The 15,286-nt window shown below is 37.2% G+C and overlaps 1 protein-coding gene across 3 annotated transcripts in view; it reads right to left on the reverse strand.

The window, feature by feature from the left end:
* Positions 1-15,286, reverse strand: part of RIMBP2 (RIMS binding protein 2) — a 250,479-nt gene that overhangs the window by 63,153 nt on the left and 172,040 nt on the right. For 2 of the 3 annotated variants that reach the window (XM_018576484.1, XM_018576486.1), the window contains 4 exons: positions 12,909-13,013; positions 10,594-10,644; positions 6,585-6,605; positions 1,275-1,479 (listed from right to left, as the gene is read on the reverse strand). In XM_018576484.1, coding sequence (XP_018431986.1) covers positions 1,275-1,479; positions 6,585-6,605; positions 10,594-10,644; positions 12,909-13,013 — 382 coding nt within the window. The remainder of the gene's footprint in view (positions 1-1,274; positions 1,480-6,584; positions 6,606-10,593; positions 10,645-12,908; positions 13,014-15,286) is intronic. The other variant, XM_018576485.1, reaches the window with a different exon arrangement.

Here is a 15,286-nt window from a genome sequence, read left to right on the forward strand (position 1 = left end):
ACTGAGCCCATTCACACAGGATGCGTTGGCCATTTTTTCCACTGCAGCCATTTGCTTGTCATGGATGGACACTATTCACAGCACCACATTGTGGAACACGGTGGTGTGTTCTGACAAAAAGTATGGCATACAGTACTTTTTTTAGTGCAGCAGGATGTGACGCGATACAACCGCCTCATGCCCCGCTGTGCCCATACAGCTGAATGAAATAAAGTTCTAAAAAAAAAAAAGTACACAGTGCAATATGGTGGGATCAGTGCATCAGCACTGTGCCAGCTACCGCACACCAGCTGCTGTGTGTTTTAGCAATGTGGATAATGTGAATGGGCCCTAAAAGAGCAAAACTAGCGAATAGACTGAAAGGGTGAGTATAAAGGGGCAGGAGGATAAAATGTGCACAAAAGGTGGTTTGTATAGTTCAGTGGTCCCCAAACTGTGGCCCTTTGCATGCTTTCAGGGACATTATTAAAAATCGTAGGGAACCATATTGCCTAATCACCCTCCCCCTGCTAGGCAAACAACAATGTTGTTACAGTCAGGTAATAACTTTCAGTGTACAGATCTGAGTAAGCATTGCCCTGTTCCTCTTGTCCTGTGGACAGAAAAAAACCAGGGGAAGAGGAGTTCATGAGAATTTATAGTTTGTCCTGAATTTGTAGGAAATGGATTAATGAAGGGCATCAAAAGTTTGGGCTGAAAAATTGGGGGAATTAAAAAATGGATGGATGATATAAATGAAGTTGAACTGTAAGGGACTTTAAGAAAAAATCACCAGGGTGTTTTATAGGAAGTGGTGAAAGTTGGGCAGTTTGGGCTGCTACAAATTATTTTTGAAGATGCAAGACTCCAAGGTCTCACATAGTCCTGTGGGTATAAACAAGTGATGTATTACATCACTTCCGCATTCACCTGTCAGTCATCTGGCTGCTATAGCCAGAGAGAAGAAGCTGATAAAGCAGATCTCTGCTTCATCAGCTTCTTTTGGGGTCCACAGGTGATATTAGGGGTCCTAGAGACCCCTAATATCTCCATAAAGAGGACCTGTCAGTGTGCCTTTGCTATTATATAGGGGGTTGTTATCCCCCTATATAATAGCAATAACAATAAGTGCAAAAAAAATAAATATAAATAAAAAAAAATAAAAGTAACACATAAAAAAGTAAAATAAAATAAAAGTCACATATAAAAAAAGGGGACGGTGCCCCAGCGCGCAAAAATTACAATTGTATATAATGTTCCTTATCATATTTCATTAATCCAACATTTCCACTCACCTTTCCTAATAGTGGTGGCTATTCCATTCATTAACTGGGTGAGAGTCTTATTATGGGAAATGTGTACATCAGAATTACAGACAGCGTTACCACTCAACAAGTCAAATTTTCCAGCTTCGTGACGAAACTTTTCCAGCTCTCGGGAGAGAAGATTGAATTGTTCACTCTGAATCCGACATTTCTCTTCTAGCTCGCGGACCTTGGCCTACAAAATGGAACAACTAAGTGAACAAAAATGGTTCATGGCCATTAGTGAGTATGCACCAAAGTTACAGTTTAGAAACAGGGAACTTGTGGATTAAGCCAGTATGGATAGAAATGCCATTTACTGATTCCCTTGGAACCATTACCACCTCAAATTAACTAATAAAAGAACAAAAAAAAGATAAAAGAACAAACAATGCTTTGTCCATTCAAACTTATTTAGAGTGACACTAAACGCAGAAATTAAACCTTAAAAATACATTTAAATATCTTATACCTTAACTATTAACAAAAGTGTAGCTGATTTGTGTATGACTCAGCTGTAGATCCTCAAATCATTTCTGACTTCATGCTGACACTGTCCTTCCTTCTGGAGGGTGGCTACTTTGTTCTCCATGGTCCCTGTGGTTATAAAGTATCCACCGCTCCAAACTCCCTCCTGTGATGGAGAACAATATCAATACAAATTAATGATCTAAACATGAGATTGCAGTTCATGACAGGAGTGAGCTTGAAGAGGTGGCTACTTTACAACACACACAGGGACCATGGGGAACAGAAGTAGCCCCCCTTCCAGAAGGAAGGACAGTGTCAGCATGAATTCAGAGATGATTTGAGGATTTACAGCCGAATGATACACAAATAGAATATGTTTTTGTTAATAGTTTAGGCACTTGAATGCATTTTTAAGATTTGACTTCTGAGTTTAGTGTCACTTTAATAATGCCAAAACAACCAAACAGAATTCAGTACACTGCTGTCAGATCAATGCAATAAGTTTTCTAAGTATCTCCATTGGTTTACTGTAGTGTGTACATCACTATGCCTTTTTCAATAAATATGTAGAGGAGATATATGAAATTCAACATCTTTACAAATCACCTTTTTTTTTTTATAAATGGAAGAAATAATGAAAACCTTACACTAAAGGAAATCTTGTAAGGGTTTGTAAAGATTTAAACTTTCATTTTTCTGCCTCTGGTTCTCACCTCTCCAGTGGCCTGTTTCTCCTACCTCTCCTCCGTTTCAGTGCTGCTGCCTTCAAAAGCCTTTCTTGCATTCATCGCTTCCATGTTGGATATCTGTGTCTCCTGTCATGCTGTTGTTTCGTCCTCCAACCCCTATTGCACTGCTGAGTTCTGCAGTGATATATATTCTGAGGAAGGAACCAGCCCATGGGGGCACAAGTGTTCCACACTCCCAGAAGTGTTAAATGCTGGTTTAAAAGAAGTTTTTGGAGCCTGCAGCGTGGAAATGAAGCAGAGGTAGGAGAGACTGACCATTGCAGAGGTTAGTATACACTGTCTTCTACTAAAGAAACTGACTGGGTCTCATTAAGCAGCACAGCATATGAGAAAAAAAGGATTTACTGGGAATGTTTCTAGTAGGGTTAAACAATATTATGTAGCTGAAAAGCATAAAACACACTAAAGTCTGGAACTAATACATATTACACTATGAACCATTGGGAGATTTTTTTTATAGTTATATACTGTATTTAGCATGGTGAAATTTGTCAAGGCGGTGTATGAACCTTAGAAACATTATGAATTCTACAGATGAAGTTGTAATTTTTTCACTTAGTATTACTGTAATATATAGAAAGGATACAAAACAACAGTGACTATAGTTATGGTACACAAAATACCTCAATTAGACAGGTTAATCACTATGGTTTCCATATACTATGGCTAAGTACACAAATCTACAACCCCTCAGAAATACAGTAAATAATGCTTGAATTCAGGTCACCACCACACAAAGCTACTCTACTTTAGCCACATGTGTTTGGTGCTGCATGATATCCAACAATATTTTAACAAGCAGCCTCCAATAAAAAATCCTGCCAGTGAGTTTGAAGTTATGGATGGAAAAAAATATTTTATATTGATAGATATTGTACTAAAAAGCCTTATCTAAAATATCCACATCTACTGTATTTATCTATTAAACAAGAAGGTACATTTCTGACATAGTTAGGAAACTCCAAAGACTACAAGAGGACAGTCCAACTGTACAATATCTTAGCATGGAACAGATACAGCAGTCCAGATGACAGAATTCCCAAAAGCTGTGTTTCTTTTTAGAGTCCTTGAAAAAATTATTGCCTAGTAAAAAATGTTTCTCACAAATAAATAATTGTATTCAATATAATAAACCTTTTAGAAGTAAAAAAAAATATATATGTAGCACTACACTAAATGGAGGTTTGGGTTTCCTAACTTATTTGATATGTACAACATTCTTGCAACAACTTGTATGGAGCTCATCCTTGCTAGCAATACTGTGAAAAATGCTACACATATATGATCTATATGCTTTTATGTGGATGACTTTACCCGAGGCATTAAATAGCTCTGATTAATGCTGCAGTAGCACTTAAAGAAGGCAAAGTGACCGAGTCTCTTTAAAGCTCCCAACCACCAAACCACTTATAATCAACTTCACAGTGTTCTCCCACTGCTTCTTTCTCCATGGCAGCCACCACAAAATATCATGTGCTTTTGAGTTAGGGGGAAGCATGTGCCCTCCTCCAATAATGCAGTAAATGGGCCTAGTAGCCGATGGCTAGGCACAAAAGCAGTCACATTACAAAGGAGTGACATCATTAAGCCTGTGTAAGCTCTGACTCCATACAACAAGGAGTCAGAGCTTAGGGTATTTTGCGGCGCCTGCCACAGAGAAAGGAGCAGCGTGGAAGTGTTGCGTAGGTGATTATAAGTGGGTTTGGGAATGGACATTTGAGAGGCTCTGGCCCTAAAAAAGAGACCACTTTAGCAAGGCTTATAGTGTATGTAAAGGCAACCCTTTTAGGCTTGGATAAAAAGGTATAACGTTAGACCCTCTAGCAAGGTTTTACTGCCATCTGTGAAAGTGGGGGGGAATCCAAAAACTTTAGAGATGCCATCAGAGCAAGAAATAACAATAAATCATCCAATGTGGACAAATGTTCCGAAGACAAGATGAAAATCCTTCTCATTTCATGTTGCGCCTTCAGGACAGGATGTCCCTAATGGGACAAATACATGGGTTGTAGCCCTTCGTTACTCTATTCAAAACTTAACAAATCTTTACCTTTATATGCATTTCAAGTACTACTGCAGCTTGATAAAATGGCCAATGTGTAGCCCCACTATAAAAGGTTGTGGCAACCCCTTTGAAACTTTAGTTATAAAAAAATATACTGTATACAGTATACAGAAAAAAATACCATTGTTTATTGGCCACCTATGCTTTGAACCAGTACCTTGTTCCATTGGTGGATTAAAAATAAGTTTACATTCATTAACATTTTAAATGACCTATCTATGAAACAGATTGTATAGGGAAATATGTTATTTACTTAATATAACCTGTGTAGCTAAAGTTTCTTGTTTGCTGGGCTAGGATAGTGTATGGAATAAAGTTTTCAAACTGCTAACTGTAACATCTAAGTCTATACAGTTAAAGAAGAGTATATAAACACTGATGATGAGGTGGTACAATCAACAGGTGAAACTTGTGAAATCAACAGGTTTAACCAAGAGGCAAAATTAAACATATATTTCTGGACTGTTATATGTAGCTGCATAACTTTGGAGTGAAAGTCAACTTTCACTTAAACAGACCAGACCAACCCTAGCCACAATATGCTGATACGGGTCAGCTGATATAAATCCAGCTTATTGATTGTATATGTATGGTGATCTGAATTCAAAAGTACATTATATAAAGGTTGTTGAACCATTCTTATATACCTTTTTAATGCCTTAAGTATATATAGGATTGGGACATTGTGGAGTTGTAAGGACAAACAGAGCCAGGACAAAATAAAATGAAGAGACACGAAAATGTATCACAAAATGTTCTGACAAAATCAAAAGGTTTTGTATATATGGCCAAATTAAGCAAGTCATTTTATCAAGCCCATCTGGCTATTTTATTTACAAAAAATACTAAGACTAAAGCTGGCCATACACCTATAGATTATCTGCAGATTTTCTATGGTCTGATGCAAAAAGTGCAACAGATTCCTCCATCTACGCTAAACTGTGTGGATGGAGCAATCTCCCACTGGGCCAAGCTTCAGTATCTTGCTAGTCGGCCCCGCTGGCTCTCAAAATACCTGAATAATCTGATTGGATGCATAAAATCTGCAGATAATCTAAAGGTGCATGGCCAGCTTCAGGGTGCTTTCCAGGCTATAGACTGAACCCCTGCATTTAGCCCAAGTAGTCTTGCGCTGTATTTTGCTTTTCAAATAGAATAAAACTGCTCTGTGTCTGCAGTGTCTCCAGCTACAGAAACAACTACTCATCAACAGGAACAACATTTAATGGTTCTGCCTTATGGACATTAAAAAATTAGACAGTGGGCCTTATGTATAAAAAAATAAAATGGAGCAAAGAAAGATGACACAGCTACATATAGAAACAATTAAACTGTAGCTATAATCCAGGAGAATTAACAGTAACATTTTCTTTTCTCTTTTTTTTTTTAAATTGGGCCCCTTATGTCTATTGACAAATGTTGCTTTTTGTTAAAAGAACTAACATTATTAAAACAGATCTCCCCATCATCTGTTTCCAGATAACTGTAACATGCAGTAGATGCGTTTCATAGTTTATAATGAAAGACCATGCAAAAAGCATGCCCAGTGTCAGTTGTGAATATTAATGGCACAAACCTGTTATATTGGGTCAACTTGGAAGACAGGGATTATGTACCAGCTATAGTACTACTGGCTCTGTAAGTTCATAAAAGAGAAAATGGTGACGTTAGTGGGAGCCTTTTAATGCCATGACTGGCATAAAAGGCACTTGAAAATGGATATGGAAAAGTCTACACACCACATGGGGGTTTATTTATAAAATTGTTGCTCAATCCAACTAACCAATTGTTAAACAGCTGTCACTTTCTGGTTCAGATTAGAAATAGAATCAAAGCTTCAATTTTTCTAGTGCTCCAATTTTTATACATAAGCCCCAATGTGTACTGAGCCAGAGCCATTTTTAAGGCTACATTTATTTAGCATGCCTATAAGAATGATTCAACAACAGGGTACATGCACGGGTGAGGGAGAGGGCAGATGGCAAAGGCAGAGCCACAAATACACATTTCAAATACCTGCATGCTGTCCAAAGTGTTCTGGTGAAAGGCAAAGCAATAAGTCCAGACAAAACAATATCAAAAATAAAAGAAAACTCCAAAAAATCAACAACAAAGTTTTGAAAAAACAAGAAAAAAAAAATATCACCTTCATATTGCATGCACAACACACTGCTGTACATCACAAAATGGCTGAGAGTCTGATAATGCCAGCATGAGTAATTTTACAAAAAATAAGTATTTACCATAATGCATTGAGGTTTCTTTTTGATAGTTCATTAATGATCACTCTTGTAAATGTTTACATTTCACAAAAGTAAAAATTTTGATCTATACTGACTCATAATACCCCGTTTGCCTTACCTTTACTACATGCTGCAGTACAAGCTCTCTATATTACAAAATGTAGCTAAAGACTGTAGGCAAACAAAAACCAGACTATAAACCATATTAAATATCACAGACTAGAGATGAGCGAAACTGTTAATATAAAACTTTGTGGTACATCAAAACAGATTTGTTAATTTAATCAGATGTTTAAAGCATATGTTTGTGGCATTTGTTTCTTTCTTGGTTAAAGACAAAAATTGTTGTGTAAAGTTCCATCAGCATAGTGCTACAAGTATGCAGGCTAATAAAACAACATGAAGTGGGATCCCATTTTTATAGAAATATCAACAAATATGGCGGTAAGTGTGAAGGGGTTAACTTGTTACTGTGAGTTATACCTGGGGATAAGGGAGATTAAATGGTACAGAAGTAAAAAAAAAAAAAATCTAATAATTTTTTAATTAATTCAAGCATTTCCATTTTCTTTAATAGCCACTAATGTATTTAAATAGTTTCTTTTGAATCACTTTAGAAATAAAAGTTGAAACAATACTTTACCCAATGTGCAACATCCAAATAAAGTCTACCTGCACATAATGACTGACTTTACAATTGATGAATCCGTTTGATAAACAAGAATGTGGGATGTCTCAGTTTTCAAATGCCAAAGGAAAAACCCTTTTTACTATTGTAACTTCGGTAACTAGGGATTGCTTTGGTAAATAATCAGAACAAGGGGAAGCTATAATATTTAATGTTCTCATTGGGGAACAGATTTCCAGCAGGAGAACTGGCCATTGGGGCTGATTTACTAAAGGATTTGAGAATGTCTATACAAAACATTGTGTGAAGATTCACTTCAATAATCCAAACGTGTGAAAAGAGAATCTCTGTTTACTCATTTCATCCTCACATGATTTGCCCCTGTGGCCTTCTATATATTGGGCGCACTACCAAGACACTACGCTGTCGCTTTGGACAACATCACCGATATAGTACATTGAACAGGGTTCTGTGCACCACAGTGTTCCACAACATTTCGCCATGAAACACAATAAATCTACAGTAGGCCTAGCAGTATTTGCAATTGAACACATCCTATGCAGCCAAAACCTATCCTACCCTGCCAAAAGATTTTGCAAGCTCTAATCAGGAGACATACTGGATCTATTCATTAAACGCACAAAACCTTAATAGATTAAATGAGGAACTAGACATCAGTACAATCTTATAATTATGTGATTTTAATACATCCAACCCAGTCCCTGACATGTCTAAGAGTCTTGGTATTATTTCTGTACACTCCACTTTGTACACTCTTGATAGTTCCTGCTCTCACTGTATCAACCTGATACTCTGTAGAACCTGATATTCTGTATGCACTAAGTAATCCCTTATTATTAGTTTATATTTACATATACTATGTTCTGGTACTGTTGATGCATATAAGAAAATGAAGGGCAAACTGTTACATATTGGCAAATATACGTAAAATGACACATGATATAAAATAATGATGATAATAATAATGAAATGTACATGGATCTAACACTAATGGACACTTGGAGGGCTGCGGTTATTTGTTTGTAACTAATTACAAAAACACACATCTACTGATACCTGGGTAACTGTGACCAAAAAGATTTGTACACATAAAACTATACAATGCAAAAGTTTATCGCATGAGATATCAATCCACGAAATATCACTAGCTTCTAGCTGACAACATTTGTGAGGTTATGAAGCCATTTGAGGTGGAGGTAAAATATCAGTTCATAACAAATTAACACAGACAATATAAAATAACAAATCTACTGCAAGGAGTTTGTATGCGCTCCCTAAGCTTGCGTGCGTTTCCTCCGGGTACTCGAGTTTCCTCCCACACTGCAAAGACATACTGGATGTTAATTGGCCCTCGTATGTATGCAAGTGAGATAGGGGCCTTAGATTGTAAGCTCCTTGACGGAAGGGACTGATGTGAATGTGCAACTACGTAAAGCGCTGCGTAAATTGTCAGCCCTATATAAATACACGTAGTAAATAATAAAATAAAATACACGTATGCAGTATTTATTTTTGTGCATTGAACATTTAATGCGAAAATAACTTTGAGGTGAAATAATAAATTAATGTATAATATCTCATACAGCTAAGTAAAACAAATCTAAGCCATGTTAACATGATCTTGGAAATTGTGAGTTCTTTGGCTAACTGATGGCATCAGAACTTACTGACTATAATACATTTAACACATTCAGTTCTATTAACTATTATTTGTAAATTCTACTAATAGAAAACAGATACTTTATTTTTATCACAAAAATGCATTTAGCAACATATTAACATCTCTGTAGCTGTATTTATTATTATATGGGAGCTTCATAATTAAGTTGGCCATGTCATTTACTTGGAATATGAAAGCTAAATTATGAGCATTTATACAATGTTCTTTCAAAATAAAATGATAGATTCTTAGGTTAATCTGTATATCACTTAATTCTAGTCTGGTAGGAAGCAAGAAACCCCAGTTTAAATAGTTACAAGCATCAGTGCTGTAGGGGAGGAAATCAATTTTAATATATATGATAATGTCACTTGTAAGTGAAGAAATTGACTCCCAAGAGTAACAACTATGTGACGATCACATCTTCACCCTATGAAATTCTCAAGTCCATTTGCATTCATATGTAGACATACACTACAATGGATAATCACTTGCCCTCAATACTAAACACTATGGGATTGATTTATTAAAGGGAAATAGACTGTTCACTTTGCAAGGAAAGTTTTACTTTGCAGGGAAGTTTTCCTTTAGCTTAGTGAATGTGGTGAAAATTCACTTTGTAACTATTACCCAACCAAGGAAAACGAAAAACAGTATTTTTGCTTGCACATGATTGGATGATGGAAGTCAGCAGAGCTTCACCTTATTTACTAAGCCTTTAGTAAGTCAAGTCCCTATGCCTCAAATATGAAATGTCAGTAAAATGCCATGGTATTGGTATTACATCATAACAGGGTTTGATGTGTGCAAAAATAATGAAGTATAATCTTCAAAAGACTACATCGACTGTCTATATTAAGACACAAGAACTGCATATCATCTATTTATACCAGAGGCGTAACTAGAAACTTCAAGGCCCCAGTGCAAAAAAACATGAAGGGTCCCCCAACCCCCTACCGCCATGGGTAGGCACTATAAACAGGCACAGCGTGATTATCAGGAAGGCCGCCGTACGAGTACTCGTCAAAATGCCCACTACTGGCACTGGTGCATCCCTACTTAATATAATGTATTGCTGGGACTTGTAGTCCTGCATAGTTGGTGCTATTCTGCATTGCTGTATAACCATTCTACAGCAATGCAGAATACCACCAGCTATGCAGGACTACAATACATTACAATAATAATTGAATACCACAAACAGAAGTATCCAAGTTACCTAAAGCAACCTCTCTTATTCTAGCTGACATTTTTCTACTGCAAGGTAGGAAATGAAAGAAATGGTCTTACTGGATGTCATGAAAAAATCCAACTCAAAGAGAGTTTAGACAACAGAACTGATACAAACAATAAAATGGATGCCAGTGTGATCCTGGGTGTGGATGTAAATGTTTGAGCATGCATCATCTATGACCAGTTTCAAATGTATAGATTCTAACAGTAAATTACACTTGTCTGGTAGTTGTTTCTCACCTCTAACAGCTGAACTGCACCCTCATGTTCTTTCTTGGCTTCGACCTGGGCCTTGAAATAACAAAAAAAAAAGAGTGAAACATTAACTTTGATAAGGCTGTATGGAAAGAAAGGATTTTTATCACTGATCTGGTCCCATAACCGGGTGTTGAAAATCAGCAACCTGTGGAAAAATACATAAAATCTCAGCTGAGAACGAGTCAGATGTTAGAACATCTGTTATGCTTTCTTTGCTGATAAAAACCCTAATTTCCTCCCCTGACGGTACAGTTATAAAGCACTTATTGTCCTATTCCAATAAAGCAGTGTAAGAAATATCAGATAAAAAATCTCGGCACCATCTATCATTGCATGTAAAATCAATTGCTGCCTCAGATCACGGTATACTGAAACAGAACGAAGATTAGTGTACATTTTCTTTGACCAATATTTAGCTTAATTTAAAAAGCTTCCTGTAAACAACTAAATGGGGGTGGAATGGCTCAAGGGTCTTGATGTGCAAGTTTTATTTGGAGAATAACCCTACCTGGAGAATCTCTGAAACTCTTCACCACAGCAACCATTTAGTTGTCAGCTTTCAAATCAAGCAAGGGATCTGACAGTTTACTATTATTTGTACTGTATAGATTACTATATATTATTTAGACTCTAGAGTATGTATTAATATCTTCTGTATCACCGCCTTAGGTCACATAGCACTGTACAACAGAAATGATTAAAAAAATTATAAATAATAAAAATAATATACCTAATGCTAGGTATAATAAACATATAAAGCAATAATACAATGCAACAGAAAAGTGATCTCTGTGCACACAAGCCTAAAGAGACTCTGTCATTAAAAATAACTGCTGATGGTATAAGTGTACACACCTAGAGGTGGCTACACATACCGGCAGCAGCATCTACTTACCTGTTAGCTGTTATGGCTGTATCCTGGACTGTCCTATAAAAGCACTGACACTTTCAGGATGTGAGCTAACTGCTCCCAAACATCCCCTAAACATTGGCTCATTGCTGTGACAAGCTTCCTTATTAGCTGAATGGAACATTTGGAAAGTAGGATGGGGCTGAGAAGTCGCGCTACATCAGGAAGTAGCAAAGCTGTGTCTGTCAGAACCGCTGGTGATACGGTCATGGCTGCTAGATGCCCACACTTTATGCCAGCAGCAATCATTTTGTTAAAAGAGTAACGGCAATAATATTTGCAACTGTTCTACTTTTGCATTAAAATGTGCTATATCAGCCCTTGAGATTCGGAGCTGATAGTCTAGCAGTGGAGTTGGTGGAAAGTTTTTTGTGTATATGGGGAACTGGAATTCCAGGTTGTGTCCACCCTTGCCAGAAACACATAGAAGCATAACACTTGGATATGTGTATGCATATTACCATACTGGATCATGGTTGTCACCAGCGAGCACATTTATTATAGAAAGTGGATATCTCCTGCCTTTTAAAAAAATTAAAGATCCATTAATTTTTATCATGCTCCACCAGCTGTGGACTCAAAAAGAAAATGGAGCACAGCACACATTTGTAAAGCACATTGATGTACTTTTTTTTTTTACAACCATACCACTGCTTTTAAAATGTAACAAAGTTATACTCACCTGACCCTCAGAGCCAGTCGGCTGTCTCAGCACCACCCCCCCCAGCCTGTCTCCTCCACTCCAGTAATGGTACATCCCTCTGTGTCCTCACGTCCTACACACTGTGTATAGAACGTGATGACTTGGGGACCTTAATTCGCTGCAGCGAAGGGAGAGCAAGGCTGGAAGGATCGGTCTAATAAAAAGTTGGCTCCGAGGATCAGGTGAGTATAACTCTTTTATTTTCCTCCCGCGACGAAAACGAGCGCTTCTTTAATTTAAGAAAAATAAAATACTCCATGCGTTAAAGTTTTTTGCTCTTAACTATATTCTATTAGTAGCTTGATCAGCGCATAAAGCCCTGATTAGACCTGACACTCCCTCTCCCAGGTCTGCTGTGCAGGGGATTACAGGATATACATGTAAGGACAGATTTCTCTGTGTTGAAAGACACTTTTGGGCTTGAGTGGAAAAAAGAAACTCTAACAGAAGCTGTAACAATTAACAGTGGTAATATAATGATTATTTTTGTTGAAACATGATTGATTAAGCCGAGATTTGCCATTTTAATGTCTTACAATTTGTCCCCGGTTATTAGTATAACCTTAAAAAAAAAATGAACAGCACGATGAGAAAGGTCGGGAAGCAGTTTGCTGATAACTGTAAATGTTACTCTGAAGACAGAAATAGCTTTGATATTGATTTGCATCTTGATTGATCTCTTACCTTCTGCAGAAGCTCAATCTCCTGCTGTTTTGCATGGAGAACAGCCAAGGCTTGGTCATGCTCCAATTCCAGATGTTGCCGCCGCTCTGCAGCCTCTCGCATATGCTGTGTACAAGAACACAAAAAGTTAACCAACTGTGTTTGATGTCATGAGTGAGTTTTAGAAGCAAGTGCACACTTCAGTAAGAAAAGTTACTACTATGATTTTTTGAAGGAACACTAAAAACAATAACAAAATAAGAAGAGAAAGACGAGTAATAATATTTCCCAATTCTGCCGTCTCCAATCTTCACTCATATGCACAGCTACACAAGCTGAAGGATCTTCAGCATCCAACAATTCTGAGCGTATCAAATCCCTGCATCTTCTGTTCTGCATTGTGGTTGCAGTGATGCAGGGGACGGCAGGTGGAACCAGAGCACACAGTGGGAAGGAAGGCATCGGAAACACTCTGAAGATTAATCAGTCAGAGTATCTCCACAAGAGAGCGAAGATTGGAAGCAGGGGAGGCAGGACTGATAAGCAGTATTCCTCTTCTTTTAAAGGGTCCTTTAAAAAATTAGCAAGGGAGTTGCTTTAAATTAGAATGCATTTTATGTATAACAGATCACAAAGCAAACAGCTTATGTAGTTGCAATGCATTAATGGGAGCCGTTTGTATTTCTTTCCATCCATTCCTGAGATTTACGTATACCTGCTAAAGAGAATGGCCTGGTTGGTGACCTATTTTTTTTTCTCCTGCAGTTAAGCAATACAGCTTGGTCACCTCCAGGTTCCCAGCCTGTGACTAAACACAGAAGGAGCAGAACCAGTCTGATGAGGTCATCTCTGCCCTCTCCTCCTCTTACCTGTGTCTAGTCCCCAGATAGCAAGTAATTGAGCTGCAAGTTTGAAAATGACTTGCTAAACTATTGCAGACTTGCCAAGCTTCACAATTTTGTTGCACAATTACAGCAAGCCTGCATTGCAAGTCTCCAGACCAGCGAGCTTGCAGAGCTCTTGCCAAGACCTGCAGGGCTCTTGCTGTAGACTTGCCAAGCAAATTTGCTACAAATTCAAAAAGTGTCAACTAGAACTTGTGCTGCGAGTGCTCTGCAAGTCTACAACTTGCCAGGAATGTGTGCAGCAAGTTAACAAAATTGCAATTTCACCCCGCCACAAGTTTGTGGCAAGTTATCCTTGCTATCTGGGTCATCACATGTGAATCGAAAAACCCCTGATTAGCCCAAGTTCTCTCCATCCATCTCCCAGTCTGACTGCTTTTGATCACAAGACTGAAATCAAGAAAAATCCAGGTACTTACACTCGTTGCACTTAAAAATAAATGTAATGATTTAATTCAATGAAAACAAAAAAACTGTACTTTTCTTTTTTTTATATATATCTGCCTAGAGTTTTGCTTTACATTTATGTTTTTATACTGCTGGTTTTATCTCCCTTTTATTATATACTTACAACCTTTGTTTTACAAATAAACATTTCATACATGACCAAACAAAGTGATACTGCTTTACATGTGAAAAGGTGACAAGAGCTCCACCTTCTGGCTGGACAGAATATATGTTAATATGCAAAATAAAAATATAAACAGAATCAATATTTGTTCCCTTTAAGGAAAGCCTACACAAACTAAAGTGGATGGGAAGATTCCTTCTTAATTCCGAAATGGCTTCTGGTAAGCAGCTTCTGGGATTAATACACTCTCTGTGTTATTAAAGTCTGATGATGATGATGATATTGTAATCATTTTGACAACCTAACCCAGCACGGTTTGATAACCTTGTATTACAAGTGGATGTAACAGGAATAGATGTCACAGGCATATAAAAAAATACAGAAATGTTTTAGCAGTATAGATTGATGTGGCCAGGCAAATGAATGATTATTTCTGGTTGGCTGCTGCATTTTGTACATTGAGGTTGGTCATCAATATTTAAAAGTATAAACAAACAAAAGAGCTGTGCTGTTTGATACCCTATTTTTATGTCATAATGTCACTGTTTTTACGGATATTTTGGTGGCTCTTCTCTGATCCACAAGGAGAGATGGAACCATTACTGTGCCATATGTTTAGACATGTATAATATATATAAAACAGAGTTAAAAAAAAACCATTATAAAGTGACCTTAGAGTTGTGTGAATATTATATTTTATTTAATTCTATAATTTGCATAATGACATCTGTTTAAAGATGACAATTTGCACTGCACCCACTTATTCAGTTCCATGATCTTTATATATAGAAAGACGATATAACTGTGCCCCAAAATCAAGTCATATTGGTGGATTAAAGATATAATAAACATATTTATACCCCACATAGGCCAACAAATCCAACATTGTTAGGTTGAAGCTCTGCAATAAATATAGTCCTAGA

Source organism: Nanorana parkeri, unplaced genomic scaffold, assembly GCF_000935625.1.
Source record: "Nanorana parkeri isolate BGI_ZX_2015 unplaced genomic scaffold, ASM93562v1 scaffold68, whole genome shotgun sequence".
In the NCBI taxonomy this organism is placed as follows: Eukaryota; Metazoa; Chordata; class Amphibia; order Anura; family Dicroglossidae; genus Nanorana; species Nanorana parkeri.